Raw genomic sequence first — 16,394 nt, forward strand, 5'->3', positions numbered from 1 at the left:
GCTGACCCGGATGAGCACCTGGTGTTCCCGGCATTCCTTCGTTACGCCCCAGCGGGCGGAAGTGCCGGCTGTCCTCCCGGCTGCTCTCCGGGCGTTATAATCTTCCCCAGCACTTCCTGGTGTGGCAGGAGTGCTGGGGAAACAAGTCCCAAGGCATTGGGGCGCCTCCTGGCGGTGACCACGGGCTCCTACAGGAAAAGGCTTCCATGCCCTTGACCCGTGGTCCCCAAAGCAACCCGGAAGGCGAACCCCACGTGATCCAGGCAGGGCTCTGACCCTCTTCCGGTCCCTCCTGGCGTCCCGGCCGGGTCATGGCCCCTGGCATCCCTGACAATATATATATATATTGTGGTAAGCAGCCCAGACACAGACAGGCAGACATCGGTTTATGCACCACAACACGTTTATTATAGACTAGTATTTACAATCATGAACACACACAACCCAGTGCCATAGCACCAATCAACCCAAAGTCCAGGCCAACAACACAATGCCTTTCGCTCTTCTGGTCTGCCTCCACTCCTCTCCTCCGAGCTCTGTCCTCTTCCACCCGACTCCAGCCATCGAATGGAGGGAGTCGGCCCCTTTTATACACACCTGGATGTGCTCCAGGTACCTCCCGGCAATCTTCCACCGGCCCTCCCTGGTGTGGCGGAAGTACCGGCTCTGCATCCAGAAACACTGGGTGTCCCTGATCCTGTTCCCCCCAGCACTTCTGGGTGTGGTGGAAGTGCTGAGGTCCAGGGCTCCGTAGGCATCGGGCCGCCCCCTGGAGGTCCCCAAAGCCACCAGGGAGGTCGCCCCCTTGGGGTCTGGAGGAGGCGCAAGCCCTCCTCCGGCCCCCCTGGGCATCCCGGCTGGGTACCGCGTCCCACAATATATCTATATATATATCTATATATATATATATATATATATAACTAGCTGTCTCCTTAGCGGTGGATTGGCACCCTGCCCGGGATTGGTTCCTGCCTTGTGCCCTGTGTCTCCTGTGGATCCACCCATGTAGTAGTGAAAAAGGACAAACTTTAAAAATCAATTTAAAAAAAAATGTAATTCTGGCCAAGCGGAAAGTAGGTACACTCCAACGTCAAATGTTGGGACTGTAGCTGATCATGTTCAGCTCTGACAGGAGAGCGTCCCCCACACGATATCTCCCGCAATCAGCATCTACCCTCTAAAACACATGAAGATCTGAACTCTTCTTAAAAAACGTTAAACGTTATTCCTTGACAGTCTCTAGTTGATAATGTCTGCTGAACAAACAGGTATTGCTAGCTAAGTGGAGACAAGGTACGCTCCAACACGTGGCGAGAGGTAGACCAACTTGAACAGAGGAACATGTATAAGTGAGGAGTGCCCTGCCCGGCTCCCTACTCCTTAAGTTCCACTTCCCCCTTCCCTTGGCCTGCAGCCTGTCTCTCAGATTTGCGTGAATAATTCTGTACTGCAAGCAAACAATGATACGTACCATGATGAGAGAGGTTGTAAAATCAACTGGAAAGTTCAAGCAAATTACAGAAAAAAACACGATCTAAATTAATTCTCTTGTGAAAAGCAGACAGGCGTATAGTACATACAGACAGAGAGACAGATGTTGGATTTTACATATGCATACATTTACATATATATAGCAAAACCTTGATTATCGATTCATCATTAGTGTCTGTTAAATGTCAGGGTTAAAGAAAACCAAAAAAAAAAAAAAATCACACATTACCGCCTACCTATTACCGTACTACTCTGACTGTGTGGTACGCTGCAGGTTATACACATTGGAACAACTCTTCTTTGTGCTAGCGAATAGTTTTCTTACCCAGCATCATGTGTTATGCCGCATTTTGAAATCAGTTAATACGTTCAGTTTTAATAGCGTTTCATAGCATTTCTCTTTTGTTATAATTAATCTAATATACTGTACATTCTTATATGCAATAAACTTAAGGGTGTGGTGTTGGAATTATTTTAAAAAATGTAAATTTTTAAACATTTACAAAACAGCGAAAGTGCTTCAAGTATAGATAGCTTCAGTTTACAGATTCGGAAGAACAACAAAGAATGATATAAAGTGTAATGCCTACAAACATGTTGAACTTGTCAAATCGTGTTGAATATGGAAACCATATTGACAGTAATGTTATTCTGTATTAATGTTCTTCTGTATTGTAACTTTCTTTTTAGATGTTGTTACTATGTTTAATTAATAGAGCTGGTGATGCTCTGTAGGGGAGCAGAAAGGGTGAAATGCAGTAAGTGATGAGACTTCGTGAAAGACATCTGTTCTGTAAGGGGCGGACACGTCTCTTAGGCGATGGGTGACAGGAGAAGTTAGGAGAAAAAGGAAGGTGCAGTGAAAGGAGGTTTTGAGTAGGGAGTCAGGAGACAATAAGCAGGAGTGTTTGCAGTATACCTAAAGAAAGAATGTGAGTGACAGGAGATAAAGTGATTGGTAGGGAGAGCTTTCTTTTTTGGTTTTAGAGGTGTGCTCCATAACCCAACTAATGCAGAATAAGACAGGGCACCAGTTCTTATGGAATGAAGACTCCAAGTAAAACATAGAAAACTCCAGTACCTCAAAGTTGAATTTGCTTTTTACAATGTTACAGTATATGACTGAATGAATTTTGTTAATACAATATTATGTTTTGAGAATTGGTGTCAATTGTTTTGAGATGATGAACAAATTAGAATAGAATTGTATTATGCAAACATGGTAATGAACCTGAACTTAAATCTTTCTTTCATTTGTGTTCTACCTGTGCATTTTTAATTTGATGCTTATACAAAAAAACATTGAAGAAAATAATTTTTGGCTACAAATGACTTCTTTTGGCAGGTAAGAGTGTAGCAGGGGCCTGCTGATAAAAGGATTAGCCACTTTCTGTGTTTTCTTTAATTCATTTTAAACTGTTTAAAAAGTCCACCAAAACTAACCATACAATAAATCATCCTCTGGTAATGAGCTTTTCTAATTTAAGCTTCCCTACACTTTGTACAGCGCAATTCACATCACAGTAGATTAGGAAATGTGTTTTAACAAAGTACAATGTATCCTCATTGCTACAGTAGGCTTGCAATTTATATTGTAATATTTAAAGGAAGTCGACCTCAATGAAAGCAGAGAATTCCTTACCAGATGCAAAGGTTTAGACAAAATAATGCCTCTTTAGTGAAAAGGAAACAGTAATCATTATCGCTGAGGTGACTGGGGTCATCTTGCACTTTATTAAAAATGAAAGAAGACATACATGGGGAACACTTGGCAGTCCTTATGAATGAGCCGACTTCTCTTTTAAGTTGTGACTCACAATATTCCACTCTTGTAATACCAACAAGCACTTTAATAAGCAGAATCATTTGGCTCTATTCATATCAAAAAGCCATCCTTTTGTGATATAGCTTAGATAAGGTCATGTTGCAGCAGGGCTGTGTTCATTATTGAGGTGGCCTAGATGGCCTTTTGTCAAGTACCACCTCAACCTAATCACAGAGATTCTTTTAAAACAGCTTTACAATACAAGGGCACTTTTGAACCTTTTCTTCATCGGTACACCGCTTGCTGTTTGTGAAGTAAAATGTTTAGCTACCTTCAGGTTGACCATTTGACCTCAGGTGAATATTGAATCCAATCATCTGGCAATGTTTATTTCACAAGGTCTCAAAGTTCTTTAAATATCTAGTACAATACATGTTATATATTCTAATAACTTGACCACTGACTGAGAGCCAAGTAGTAAGCAAATGTTAGCATTTGAACATGCAGCCTGCAGTCCATCCCATCTCTTTATGCATTAAGTCGGGGAATGAAAAGCTCAGTTATTCAGATCGCCGGTACTTGCAGAGTTAAATTTTAACTCACTAAGTTTCTAAAGCCCAATTTTCCCTTTTTGTTAATTTACTTTGCCTTGATTTTTGTGTTTGAATTCAAGATAATCATAAAGAATTGGTTTTGTGCATTTCAAAAAATAATGAAATACATTAAGTTTATTTTATCAGGTTTTAATAATTAAAGTACTCTGATTTTGACTGCTGCTTGTTTGTCTCAAGTTGGCTTTCGTTTCTGGTTATTTAATAGGATTTTAGTGAAGGTCTTTTTGCAATTCTTTCCAGAAAACAATTCTCGTTAATCTCTCTTGTGTAGAAAAACAGTTTTCAGTACTGGGAAAATTTTGGTCTTTTGTTTTCAATTTTATATTTAGTTCTTACGAAAGTATTCTTTATTGTTATTTCCATCCATTATCCGACCCGCTATATCCTAACTACAAGGTCACGGGGGTCTGCTGGAGCCAATCCCAGCCAACACAGGGCACAAGGCAGGAAGCAAACCCCGGGCAGGGCACCAGCCCACCGTAATTATTGTTATTTGTGAAAGAAATGTTTGTCTCCTGTTTAGCTTCTTTTAAAATCAGAACAAGTTGCTCTCTCAAATCTCAGTGCCTGTAGTCAACCTGGGCCAAGATGGCTGGTTTGGGAAAAAGAACAGGTGATGGGCATCTGAGCTACAGATGCTTTGGGTCATTTTTCTAGCACAACAAGACGTCTGTACCATGTGAAAGCTTGCCATTAAGATACACTCTTTGTGACATGGCATTTCATACCTCTTAAGTAATAGAGCTGATGGCATATTGGATGCTTTTGGCAGTAGAATACTTGCACTTAAAAGCTTATGATTTCATTTACCATGAGTTACGTACATTTTCTTCAATATCTGTTCATGTGAGGGTGGTTCTGAGGCTAAGGATCTGCGCTGGTATCTGGAACGTTACCAGTTCAAATCCCATAACTGCCAGAAAGGATCCTACTCTGTTAGGCCCTTGAGCAAGGCCCTTAACCTGAAAATTACCCCAAGGGTACTGTATGGTGGCTGACCCTGCACTCTGACCTCCAAAGGTGAAAAGACAATTTCCCCTTGGGAATTAATAAAGTATCTATATATATAATTCACTAAGGCAAGACAACCATGAAAAGCACGCCGGAAGGGGCGTGGATTCACTAAGCCCGACAAGTGAGACACCTATGGCGCACACAGGAAGGAGCCACGCCCACCAACTCCAAGACCATTGGATACGACGACAACTCGCAGGGCCACGCCCACCAACTCGGACGCGACGTCAGAGAAAAAATGGCGTCATTTATGTTCGTCTGTCGTAGAGGCCATATGCAGTACAGGTCAGGTTAATGTCATGTACCTCCGAGCTACGTTGACTGTTCATAGAGGCATGTTTCTCACGGAGGTGAATCGCCATATGCAGCGTGTGAAACGGTTTGCGAGGGGTATCCCATGGGATCCTTAAAACAATCCTTTAAAACTGAGGTTAAAGCACAATGAAGGAATCAGTCTTTAAAAACCAATAAGCCCCGTGCCTCTGTTTCATTACCGTCTCACCTGCTTCACCAATGCAGGGCCTGCAACAGTCGAGACGCTCTCTCAGCAGCTGACCTTCACTGTGCCTGACCGGTTCACGCAGAGGCAGCGCAAGAGAAAGCCGCGCCAGAGACAGACAGAGGCACACACACAGGCAGCTGGTGGGCGGCTCTCTGTGAGTTTCTCTTGCAAGCGGACACATGACCAGGCGGTGTGTATGCTTCGAGAACGAGGCTGGACGCGACAGGACCATCTAGGAAAAATCATGTCGCAGATGTGATTCGCTGTATGCAGTGTATAAAACAGTTTGTTTGTCGCAGATGTGAATCGCTGTATGCGGTGTGTAGAACAGTTTGCGAGGGGTGTCCCTGTGTCTTTTCAGAAGTGTTCAACCATCAATAAATAATTATGTGGCGTTTGTTATGCCCCGGGTTCACTATTGTGTTGTATTTTGCTCTCTCCAGAGTTCCATCTTTTCATTCACTTACTGTTGTATTCTCACACTAACCTGTTTTAGACAACCATGTCTTTCCAGAAGTGTTTACCATTCAATAAATAATTATGCATGACATTGATCGTGTGTCTAGGCGTGGGTAAACCGTTGAACCCCATTCGGGCTGCAAACCGTGGAATTACCACTAAGTGCGACTCATACGCTCCCACTGTTTTCGTCCCTACCCTTTGTACACACCCCCCTCCCACACGTTGACTGTTAATAGAGGCATGTTTCTCGCAGAGGTGAATCGCCATATGCAGCGTGTAAAACTGTTTGCGAGGGGTATCCCATGGGATCATTAAAACATTCCTTTACAACTGAGGTTAAAACACAATGAAGTGAGCAGTCTTTAAAAAACGAGTTTTCGGTTACGACGCACGACCGCGTGCAGCATAGCAAAGTGTTGTACACGCTACATACAGCAATTCGCATCCGTGACAAACATGCGTCTTCTTAGATGCTCCAGCACTTTGTACACACCCACCTCGCTAAGCCGCACGGACGATTGTGTGTTTGTTCGTTCCGTGCATTGTTACAATGTTGCTGCTTTTCTTGCTGATTTATTACATTACCGATTTTGCAAATGTTAAATTTTCTCCCTGTGCTTAAAAATTATTAAAAAGCGGCCTGATTATGCGGCGTATGGTATACCGCGGGTTGGCTAGAATCAAATAATAATAATAAAAAAAAAAATAGCTGAGAGTAGCTGATACTCTGTGCTGCTTGTTGGATATCAGTACTTACCTGAGCAAATATGGTACATTTCACTGGCCAACCGTCTCCACAGGAAGGTTTCACGTTGAGTAATATATATATAGATAAAGCCATTTATGAAAAATTCTATGTTGCAGAAAAATAAAGAGGACCTTAGAATCCTTCATTGTATCCATCAGCTAGAGTATTCTATTAGTTATTGCTCATCTTATCATGCTTTTAAGGGGTCTGAGCAGGAAAAGATCAGGTAACTTTGGGATGTGCTCCATGTATTGAGAAAACAGTCTAATTCTTGTTATTGTTGTTCCATATCCTTCTTAATTTACACAACTAGTTTTGAGTTAGCTGGCATCTTTCTTTCATTGTTGAAAGGCAGGGTCAGCATCAGGTTGTTCATACAGATTTGATAACAATGAGGCAAAAGAGAAAGGAAAAGCTGCTGATAAAGCTTCAACTTCAAATGCTATTCCTGTGCAATGCTATCAAATATATAGAGGCCATGAATTTACATGGAGCGAGGATGACATGAAGACATCCATATAGATGGGCCACTGTACAAAACCACAATGTGAGAAAAAACACAATACATGAAAAGGCAGCACAGGATGTCAGCAGTTATGGAGGCCTCACAGGAGTTTCTTGAGTGGTTCATCTGTTCAATCCAGTATAAATTTATAAAGTCAGTATAATCTGGGCTAGGCCGCCGAGTCCTTTTATGACTGTAGAACAGTAATCTTATCTGTGTGTGCAAATGGATAAAACAGAGCCTTCATGGCCAGGCCAGAGAGGGATCACTAGGTTTTAGTGATTTATGTGAATAATATTTTTTTTTGTGAATTTCCCCTTGGGATTAATAAAGTGTTTGTCTATCTATCTATCTATCTATCTATCTATCTATCTATCTATCTATCTATCTATCTATCTATGTATGTAGGGAATAATAAAGTATCTATCTATCTATCTATCTAGTACAAAAGTATACTCCAATTATTGAAAGTATCCCCGACTTCAATGACACCACTGACTACACAAATGTTAAATTCATTAACTTGTTAAGTGTAAAGTCTGAATGTGATGAGTGAGGATTTTATATTCTGTTCCCAGTGTGTTAAACTGGGACCAATGCACTTTGTTCTAACGGGTGACAGTTTGCTTGGGGCCATTTTTTCGTTATGCCACTAATAAACCTTTCATGCCAAACATAAGATGTTTCCAAAGGTACTATATAAGTAGATAATTTCAAACATGTGAAATGTCTGAAAGCAATATTTTATAACTTTGGTTACCAAGGGCAGCATTTTATTTTAGCTATCAGGACATTTAATTTGGTTCAGCCTGTTATTTCACTTGTTGTGTCTATTTTTGCTCTTTGTGCCATATAAGATCCCTGACAAATTCTAACTGTTTCTGCTTCATAAAACAAACTTTCCTTTAGGCTATAATAAAATATTCATCCTTTTTATAAACTAATCTTATTCTGCACCAGGTTGTCAGATTACATTTAAAAACAAATATATGAAATTCAAGTGATTACATTGAAAAAAAGGTGTGTTTAATATCTCACTTCTCACCTTCAAAAATTTAAAATCCTTGAGCATCTCAGACATTTTTTCAGCATTTCTCCCTTCGTTCATGAAGTCTAGCTCTAGAGGCAAATTCTTTTTGGCTTCTTCAACAAGCCACATGAAACCAAAGTCAGGAAACAGCCATTTCACAGCCTGGAGTAAAAACTAAAAAAATAGAAGAAAAAAGAGAACTAAGTGAACTCCAGCAATGTCTACATTTCACAATGTAAACTACTTTTATTTTACCTTTGCTTTATTATATCATTTTGTTAGAATATCTATAATAACATAATGGGGCACTTTTGTGCCATTTTCCGTCCCTCAGAATAAACATAAAGTAAGCCACAAGCACAAAAATGTGTGAGGAGCCAAACAAGGCCATACATCATACATTTTTGTATATAATCTGTTGGTTTAAATGATCATACAACTGATTTATTAGTATTAACTATTGGTCTGCATGCATACTTTCTTAGGTTGTGTAAATACAGTTCTGATTTTATTTATATTAACTGTATTAGTTCAGCTTCCTCCCACAGTTCAAAGACATGCAGGTTAGGTGCATCCTAAATTAACCCTACTGTGTGCTTGGTATGTGTGTGTGTGTGTGTGTTTGTGTGCCCTGCAGTGGGCTGGCACTCTGCCCAGGGTTTGTTCCCTGCCTTGCGCCCTGTGTTGGCTGGGATTGGCTCCAGCAGACTCCCGTGAGCCTGTAGTTAGGATATAGCAGGTTGGATAATGGATGGATGGATAGTCTCATTAAGTAAGTCCTGGGGGGTATGGATGCCCAGGCAAAGGTTATCTACTATTTAACTTTCTTAATGTGTGCCACACACTTGTTGCTGCAGCACACCATTTGAGAACCATTGATCTATAGCATTGCCATTGCAGGTGCATCTGATGTGTGAATACCACGGTAGGCAAATCTTAGAAAAAGGACATGAAATGAAAAAAGTAAACTAGGTTGGGAACAATGGGCCGCAGTGTGGAAACCCCACAAAACTGACAGATTTGTAAAAACTGCTGGATAGGTGCCTTAAATAAGATGACAGGTCCAAGAAAACATGAACGTATGGCAACCCTAAGCATGCACCCACAGAGCATGAGACGCACCGCCTATTTTTTCTTTTAAAAACCCCAATGCCACAGACCACCAACATTCTGTACCTCATTTTTGTGTTGATTGTATTGATACACAGTTGGGTCAGTTTACATGTAGCGATAGTTTTGTGAATGCTCTATACCAGTTTCATGTATTTTTGTACTGGTTTCATGTGTATAATGTATCGGTTTTCCATATGACCTCTATTGGGTTTATGTACTAGATTGATTTTGTATGAGTCTTGCAGGTGCACTATATTGGTTTCATGTCAAACAATACTGGTTTTACTCATAGACTGCATCACTTTTACGTGCAAAACTTGCTGGTTTTATGAACACACTCTGTTGCAGCTTTAGATGCGAACTATATAGGTTGTGCATGATGAGTATATCAGCTGTTTCCGTGATCATGATTTGTAATGGGGAGGGCAAGGAAAAGATAAGTGTAGGGCTGGTACCAGCATTTTTGAGTGTTAAAAGGAACTGGTAAGAGTGAAATATTAAAAACTTGAACATATTCTTTTTTCACGTTTATAACAAATATGCACATTTTTTATAAATGTATAAATCTCACTGCTGTGTTTTTCTGAATGGAGAGGAGGCCAGCTAATTAAATATGACAAATTAGAAGTAAAGTGACTCGCTGATTGTGAAAGTGGCTGGAACTTAAATCTGAAATCACTTGGTGTCCCCAGACTGAGTTTGACAACCACTGCTAGACCACATGAAGCGATATCAATATCATTGGTACATCCTTACATGGTTGAGGAGTACAGTGCTCAAGCCACACATCTTGGGTCATTAGCGACAGGAAGTTCTGTTTGGCTGTAGCTTCTTCAAATCTAAGTATCTCTACCTCTTATCCCACTCCACTGTTGTCTATTGCCTGTCTCATCAAAGTGGCAGTCAGTTTCAAAATGAACTACAGCTTTAAAGATCATGTAGTGCTATTGGAGGCATTCTGTAGTTAGGGTGGAAAGACACGGTAACAGCCAGTCATAACATTTTCATGTAAAGTTGTTTCAGTAACTCTTAAAATATAGTCTTATCACACTTGTGCGCTTGGGATACAGTTTAAGGGCTCTGGTGATTGCACAGTAGTGAGAGCAACAGGAAAATGTCAGTTTCAATTTTCAAATGCAGCAGCAGATAATTAAAGGCTCTGTGCAAGTGTCCAATTTTTCACCAGGCAACTAAACCAAGCTCTTTGCAAAAGTGTCAGAAAAGCAGCTATGGCGGATGGCCGGGGCCCTTGCCCGGCCAGGACACCCAAAGTGTGGAAGGACTCGGGGAAGGAGGATTGTCAGGACAGTTTCTTCTCCGGGCCAACAGAGGGCAGCCCAGTTTGTTTTTAGAGGGACCACGGGTTATGAGCATGGGGCCCACCACCAGGGGGCACATGGACCTTTCCAGGGCCTTATTTACTCACGCTTCCGCCACACACGGAAGTGTGGCTGGAAGAAGTTCTTTAGGAGTCCATCCTGGTTCCCTATAAAAAGGAGCCGCCTCAGTCCATAAGTGGCAAGAGTCGGGAGGAGAGGACAAAGCCTGAGGAGGAGTGGAGGGAGAAGGACTGGCGGCAAGAAGGGACTGAATGGTGTTGTTGTGTTGCGTTGTGTTTACTGACATTTTATACTGGTAAAACTGTAAATAAATGTGTGGAGTGTGGCATAACCTGTGTCCTGCCTGTCTGTGTCTGGGTTAGGGTGGTGGTATGACCCTAGTGGCTCACACAGCATATGAGGCAAGACCAGGCTGAGAGTATTGAAAGGTATCTTCTTTTACCAAACAAAAAAACAGTGTTAGCTTCCCTCCATTCTTGCCCAAATGAACACACAAAACACCTGGCTTATTTATTTTCTTCCTGGTTTTTCAAAACACAAAGAAAATGTTACAGAATCATTATCACTAAGCTCAAGGTTATTTTTCCATTTGAATCAAAAGCTGCACTGTAACCAAGACACAGGAGATGCATAAACCAGTGTGTTTCTTCATGCCAGTCCCAAGCCTGGATAAATGGGGAGAGTTTTGTCAGGAAGGACATCCAGTGTAAACTTTTTCCAGATCAATATGCAGACAGCAATACAGATTTCTATACTGGATCGATTGAGGCCCAGGTTAACAACGACCACCACCAGTAATGACAGCCAACAGGGTGCTGGTGGAAATTGGGCTACTGTTGGCCGAAGAAGGAGAAGAGGAGGGGGGAGACGTGTCCAGAGGCAGGAGGAGAGGAGGAAGGTAAAGAGAGTGGAACTGAGGGTAGGTACTTTGAATGTTGGCAATATGACTGGTAAGGGGAAAGAGTTAGCAGATATGATGAAGAGAAGGAAGGTTGATACATTGTGTGTGCAAGAGATTAAATGGAAAAGGAGTAAGGCCAGGTGGATTGGAGGTGGATTGAAATTGTTCTGTGATGGTGTGAATGTGAGGAGAAATGGGGTAGGGGTTATTCTGAAGGAACAGTATGGCAAGAGTGTTTTGGAGATGAAAAAAACGTCAGACAGAGTGATGATTATGAAGCTGGAATGGACTGTGATGTGATGGACAGTGTACCCAAGGGACAGAGAGTGGTGATTGGATTGGATTTCATTGGACATGTTGGTGAAGGCAACAGAGGAGACGAGGAGGTGATGGGTAGGTATGGTGTCAAGGAGAGGAATGAAGAAGGTCAGATGATAGTGGATTTTGTGAAAAGGATGGACATGGCTGTGGTAAATACATTTTTTAGGAAGAGGGAGCAAAATAGGGTGACATACAGAGAGTGGAGGAAGATGCACACAGGTAGATTATATCCTATGCATAATGGCCAATCTGAAGGAGATTGAAGACTGCAAAGTAGTGGCATGGGAAAGTGTAGTTAGGAAGCATAGGATGATGGTCTGTAGGATGATGTTGGAGATCAAGAAGAAGAGGAGAACGAGAGCAGTGCCAAGGATCAAATGGTGAAAGTTGAAAAAGGAAGACTGCAAGGTGGAGTTCAAGGAGGAGGTAAGACAGGCACTGGGTGGCAGTGAAGAATTACCAGACAGTTGGGCAACTACAGCAGAAGCAGTAAGGGTGACAGCAAGAAGGGTGGTTGGTGTGACATCTGGACAGAGGAAAGAGGAAAAGGAAACCTGGTGGTGGAATGGGAAAGTACAGGAGAGTATACAGAGGAAGGGGTTGGCGAAGAAGAAGTGGGAAAGTGAAAGGGATGCAGAAAGTAGACAGGAGTACAAGGAGATACGACATAAGGTGAAGAGAGAGGTGGCGAACGCTAAAGAAAAGGTCCATGAATACAGTAGTTGTATGAGAGGTTGGACACTAAGGAGGGAGAAAAGGACCTGTACCGATTGGCTAGACAGTGGGACTGAGCTGGGAAAGATGTGTAGCAGGTTAGGGTGATAAAGGATAAAGATGGAAACGTTCTCACAAGCGAGGAGAGTGTGTTGAGCAGATGGAAAGAGTTCTTTGAGAGGCTGGTGAATGAAGAGAATGAGAGACAGAAGAGGTTGGATGATGTGGAGACAGTGAATCAGGAAGTGCAATGGATTAGCAAGGAGGACGTAAGGACAGATATGAAGAGGATGAAGAATGGAAAGGCTGTTGGTCCAGATGCCATACTTGTAGAAGCACGGAAATGTTTAGGAGAGATGGCGTTGGAGTTTTTAACCAGATTGTTAAATGGAATCTTGGAAAGTGAGCTGTAATAACTACAGGGGGATAAAATTGATGACCCATAGCATGATGCTATAGGAAAGAATAGTGGAAGCTAGGTTAAGAAAGGAGGTGATGATTAGTGAGCAGCAGATTGGTTTCATGCCAGTAACGAGCACCACAGATGCAATGTTTGCTCTGAGGGTGTTGATGGAGAAGTACAGAGAAGGCGACAAGGAGTTGCTTTGTGGACCTGGAGAAAGCATATGACAGGGTGCCTTGAGAGGAGTTGTGGTACTGTATGAGGAAGTCGGGAGTGGCAGAGAAGTATGTAGCAGTTGTACAGGATATGTAACAAGGAAGTATGACAGTGGTGAGGTCTGAGGTAGGAGTGACGGATGCATTCAGTGTGGAGGTGGGATTAGATCAGGGATCGGCTCTGAGCCTTTTCTTATTTGCAGTGGTGATGGACAGGCTGACAGATGAGATTAGACAGAAATCCCAGTGGACTGTGATGTTTGTTGATGACATTGTGATCTGTAACGATAGTAGGGAGCAGGTTGAGGAGACCCTGGAGAAGTGGAGATATGCTCTAGAGAGGAATTAAGGTCAGTAGGAACAAGACAGAATACATGTTTGTAAATGAGAGGGAGGTCAGAGGAATGGTGAGGACGCAGGGAGTAGAGTTGGCAAAGGTGGATGAGTTTAAATACTTGGGATCAACAGTACAGAGTAACAGGGAGTGTGGAAGAGAGGTGAAAAAGTGCAGGCAAGGTCGTTTGGGTGAAGAAGAGTGTCAGGTGTAATTTGTGACAGACGGGTCTCAGCAAGAGTGAAAGGAAGGTCTACAGGACAGTAGTGAGACCAGCTATGTTACATGGGCTGGAGACGGTGGCACTGACTAAAAAACATGAGACAGAGCTGGAGGTGGCAGAGTTAAAGATGCTAAGAGGAGAGATGCCGGGTATATTGGGAAAAGGATACTAAGGATTGAGCTGCCAAGCAAGAGGAAAAGAGGAAGGCCTAAGAGAAGGTTTATGAATGTGGTGAGAGAGGACATGTAGGTGATGGGTGTAAAAGAACAAGATGCAGAGGACAGGAAGATATGGAAAAAGATGATCCGATGTGGCAACCCCTAACGGGAGCAGCCAAAAGAAGAAAAAGAATCAAAAGCTGCACAGTCTAACCGTGCAAAATACTTTGAATCCCACTGTGTCTTTCTAGCTTTCCCAGAATGCACTGTGCTCTCCTTTAGCTTAACAATACTTTCATGCTACAGCCTATCACTAGAGATCTGTCAGCTGGAAGGGTTAAAGTATCTCATATACAATAGCATAAATATATTTGAAATACTGCATATATGAAAAATATGTGACAAATATAGTTTGTATTATACTTTTATTTTCAGAGTAGGGTTTATTAAAATTTTAATTTTCAAAGTAACACTTTAGAATATGATAGAAACTACTCAAAGTTTTTGAAATGGCACTTTCCGGAGAGCTTGTCCCTTATCTATGGAGGACCACCACCATGGTTGACATGATATGAGCTGTATTGAGAACTCATAGAAACATGCTTTAGGTTGCACGTAAAGTTGTTTTTCTCTCCTTGTCAGCTTTACTTACCAGCATTTATTTGGGTGCTAAGTTAAAGGTGGAAAAAGTAAGTAAATAAATAGTTCTGGGTGAAAATCATACAATATGTTTGTAGATTAAGAACACACAAGCAGTACTAAAGACAGACATAACATGGAAGATTCTAGTTATAGTTCAGTGTAATTCTGGGTCTCACTAGTAACAATCATTTCTTGTCTTCTGCCAGGAAAGACTCTGGCAACAGCATTTGCGGCCCTGAGAACGCACACAGCAAAGGTTCTGTGGCCAGGACACAGTTCTGCCCTTTCCATCTTTCTGCCAGAACCAACCATTCAGGAAAACAAGGTTGCCTTCTCTACTACATAAAGATAGCTGAACAGATCCAGCCATTGGCTTTTCCTTGGTGCCTCTTCACTTTTAAACTCATGAGCTGATTAACACTCTCCCCAGCATCAATTCCAGCTCACACTTCGGCAGCCCCTGACATGAGATATCACAATCAGTCAGCATTTCAAGTCCTGCGAACTCAGTGAAGGATAATCAATTGCTTTTGGGTAATTTTGCGTTTTACAGAGTCTAAAAAATACTCATCTGGGGTACACAATACCAGGACATTGATGTAAGAATGCTTCAGCTGATGAATAACCAAAGTATTGCATTTTGGTAATTCTCACATCATCACATTCATAGTAAGTAAAAAACAACACACCCTATCAACTTCAACAAAGCAAATGTCTTAATTACCTGCATGACCAGGATGTCTTTGGAGCTCTGCACTTGAACTTTAGGGTGTTGAACTTTCACTGCTACTGTCCTCCCATCATGCAACACTGCCTTGTGTACCTGGGCTAGTGATGCTGCTCCCTGTGGGTGCTCCTCAAAACTTGCAAATAGCTGACTAATCTGGAGAGCAGAAAACACATCAAATTTAATAAATGTGCAAAAATACCACAAAAGAAAACATTATTTAACATTTACATTTTTCAACCTTGCATAAAGCAGTAACTGTTTTACATTTAACAAATATTTCTGCTCAGAATTACACTTAGGTATGACACTCACTGGTGTCAAAGTACACACTGATCTTTAGAAATAAAGTAAGTCTTGTTTTATCGGCATACAAAATACATTTTAAAATACATTCATAACCTGCGTCAAAGGCTTAGTTTATAATGTGGATGGGATGTGAAATAATACGTTTCTTATGCAAACACATTGGTATTTACAGTTAGCCATACTGTTAATTCTCACCAGAAACATTTTTAATAATCGCCTCGCAGCTTTGAATCCTGGGTTCAGATCTTGGCCAGATTACTGTCTCGGTGGAATCTCCGCGTGTTCCCTCTGGCTGCATGAACTCATGAGCCTAGCTATGGTCTGATGTTTCTTGCTAGAGCTAATTTTTGTTTTATACTTGATCCTGTTCCTACAAGTGACCATACGTCAGAATAAGGGTGTTTGGGAAATGAAGATGCACATGACTTTAGTATCAATACATTTAACTTCTACTTAGTAATTTTTATAGAGAGACTAATTACAAAGTATTCACCAAGATTACATCTGTTATGATTTGCATGGTTCACAAAACTCAAAAAACAGGCTTTACCCAAAAACTAAGCTCCCCAGCTCCAGATGAAGCCTAGAAACATGGAGAAAATCTTGCCCTGAAACTCATAAACACTGCACACCAAAAAAGGAATCCTAAATGTAAAACTCCTGACCACAATTAAAAAAATGTTTTTTTAAATGTTTATTTATTTAAGAAATTTTTTAAACAAGAACAAAACACAAGGATGGTCAAAAGGTGTGAATAAAAAGCAAACAAAAGGCAGCCATTCCCAAGTTCATGATCTAGTATTCTTAAAGTATAAGCACAGATCAAGAAAAAAAGAAAAGCAATCACAAACAGTTGAATTCAA

At 41.5% G+C, this 16,394-nt stretch overlaps 1 protein-coding gene across 2 annotated transcripts in view; it reads right to left on the reverse strand.

Annotated features, from left to right (window-relative positions):
• The window catches only part of adck1 (aarF domain containing kinase 1), a 900,828-nt gene that overhangs the window by 378,614 nt on the left and 505,820 nt on the right, over positions 1-16,394 (reverse strand). For both annotated transcript variants that reach the window (XM_039741371.1, XM_039741370.1), the window contains 2 exons: positions 15,220-15,378; positions 8,147-8,305 (listed from right to left, as the gene is read on the reverse strand). In XM_039741371.1, coding sequence (XP_039597305.1) covers positions 8,147-8,305; positions 15,220-15,378 — 318 coding nt within the window. The remainder of the gene's footprint in view (positions 1-8,146; positions 8,306-15,219; positions 15,379-16,394) is intronic.

This window comes from Polypterus senegalus, chromosome 18 (genome assembly GCF_016835505.1).
Source record: "Polypterus senegalus isolate Bchr_013 chromosome 18, ASM1683550v1, whole genome shotgun sequence".
Lineage (NCBI taxonomy): Eukaryota > Metazoa > Chordata > Cladistia > Polypteriformes > Polypteridae > Polypterus > Polypterus senegalus.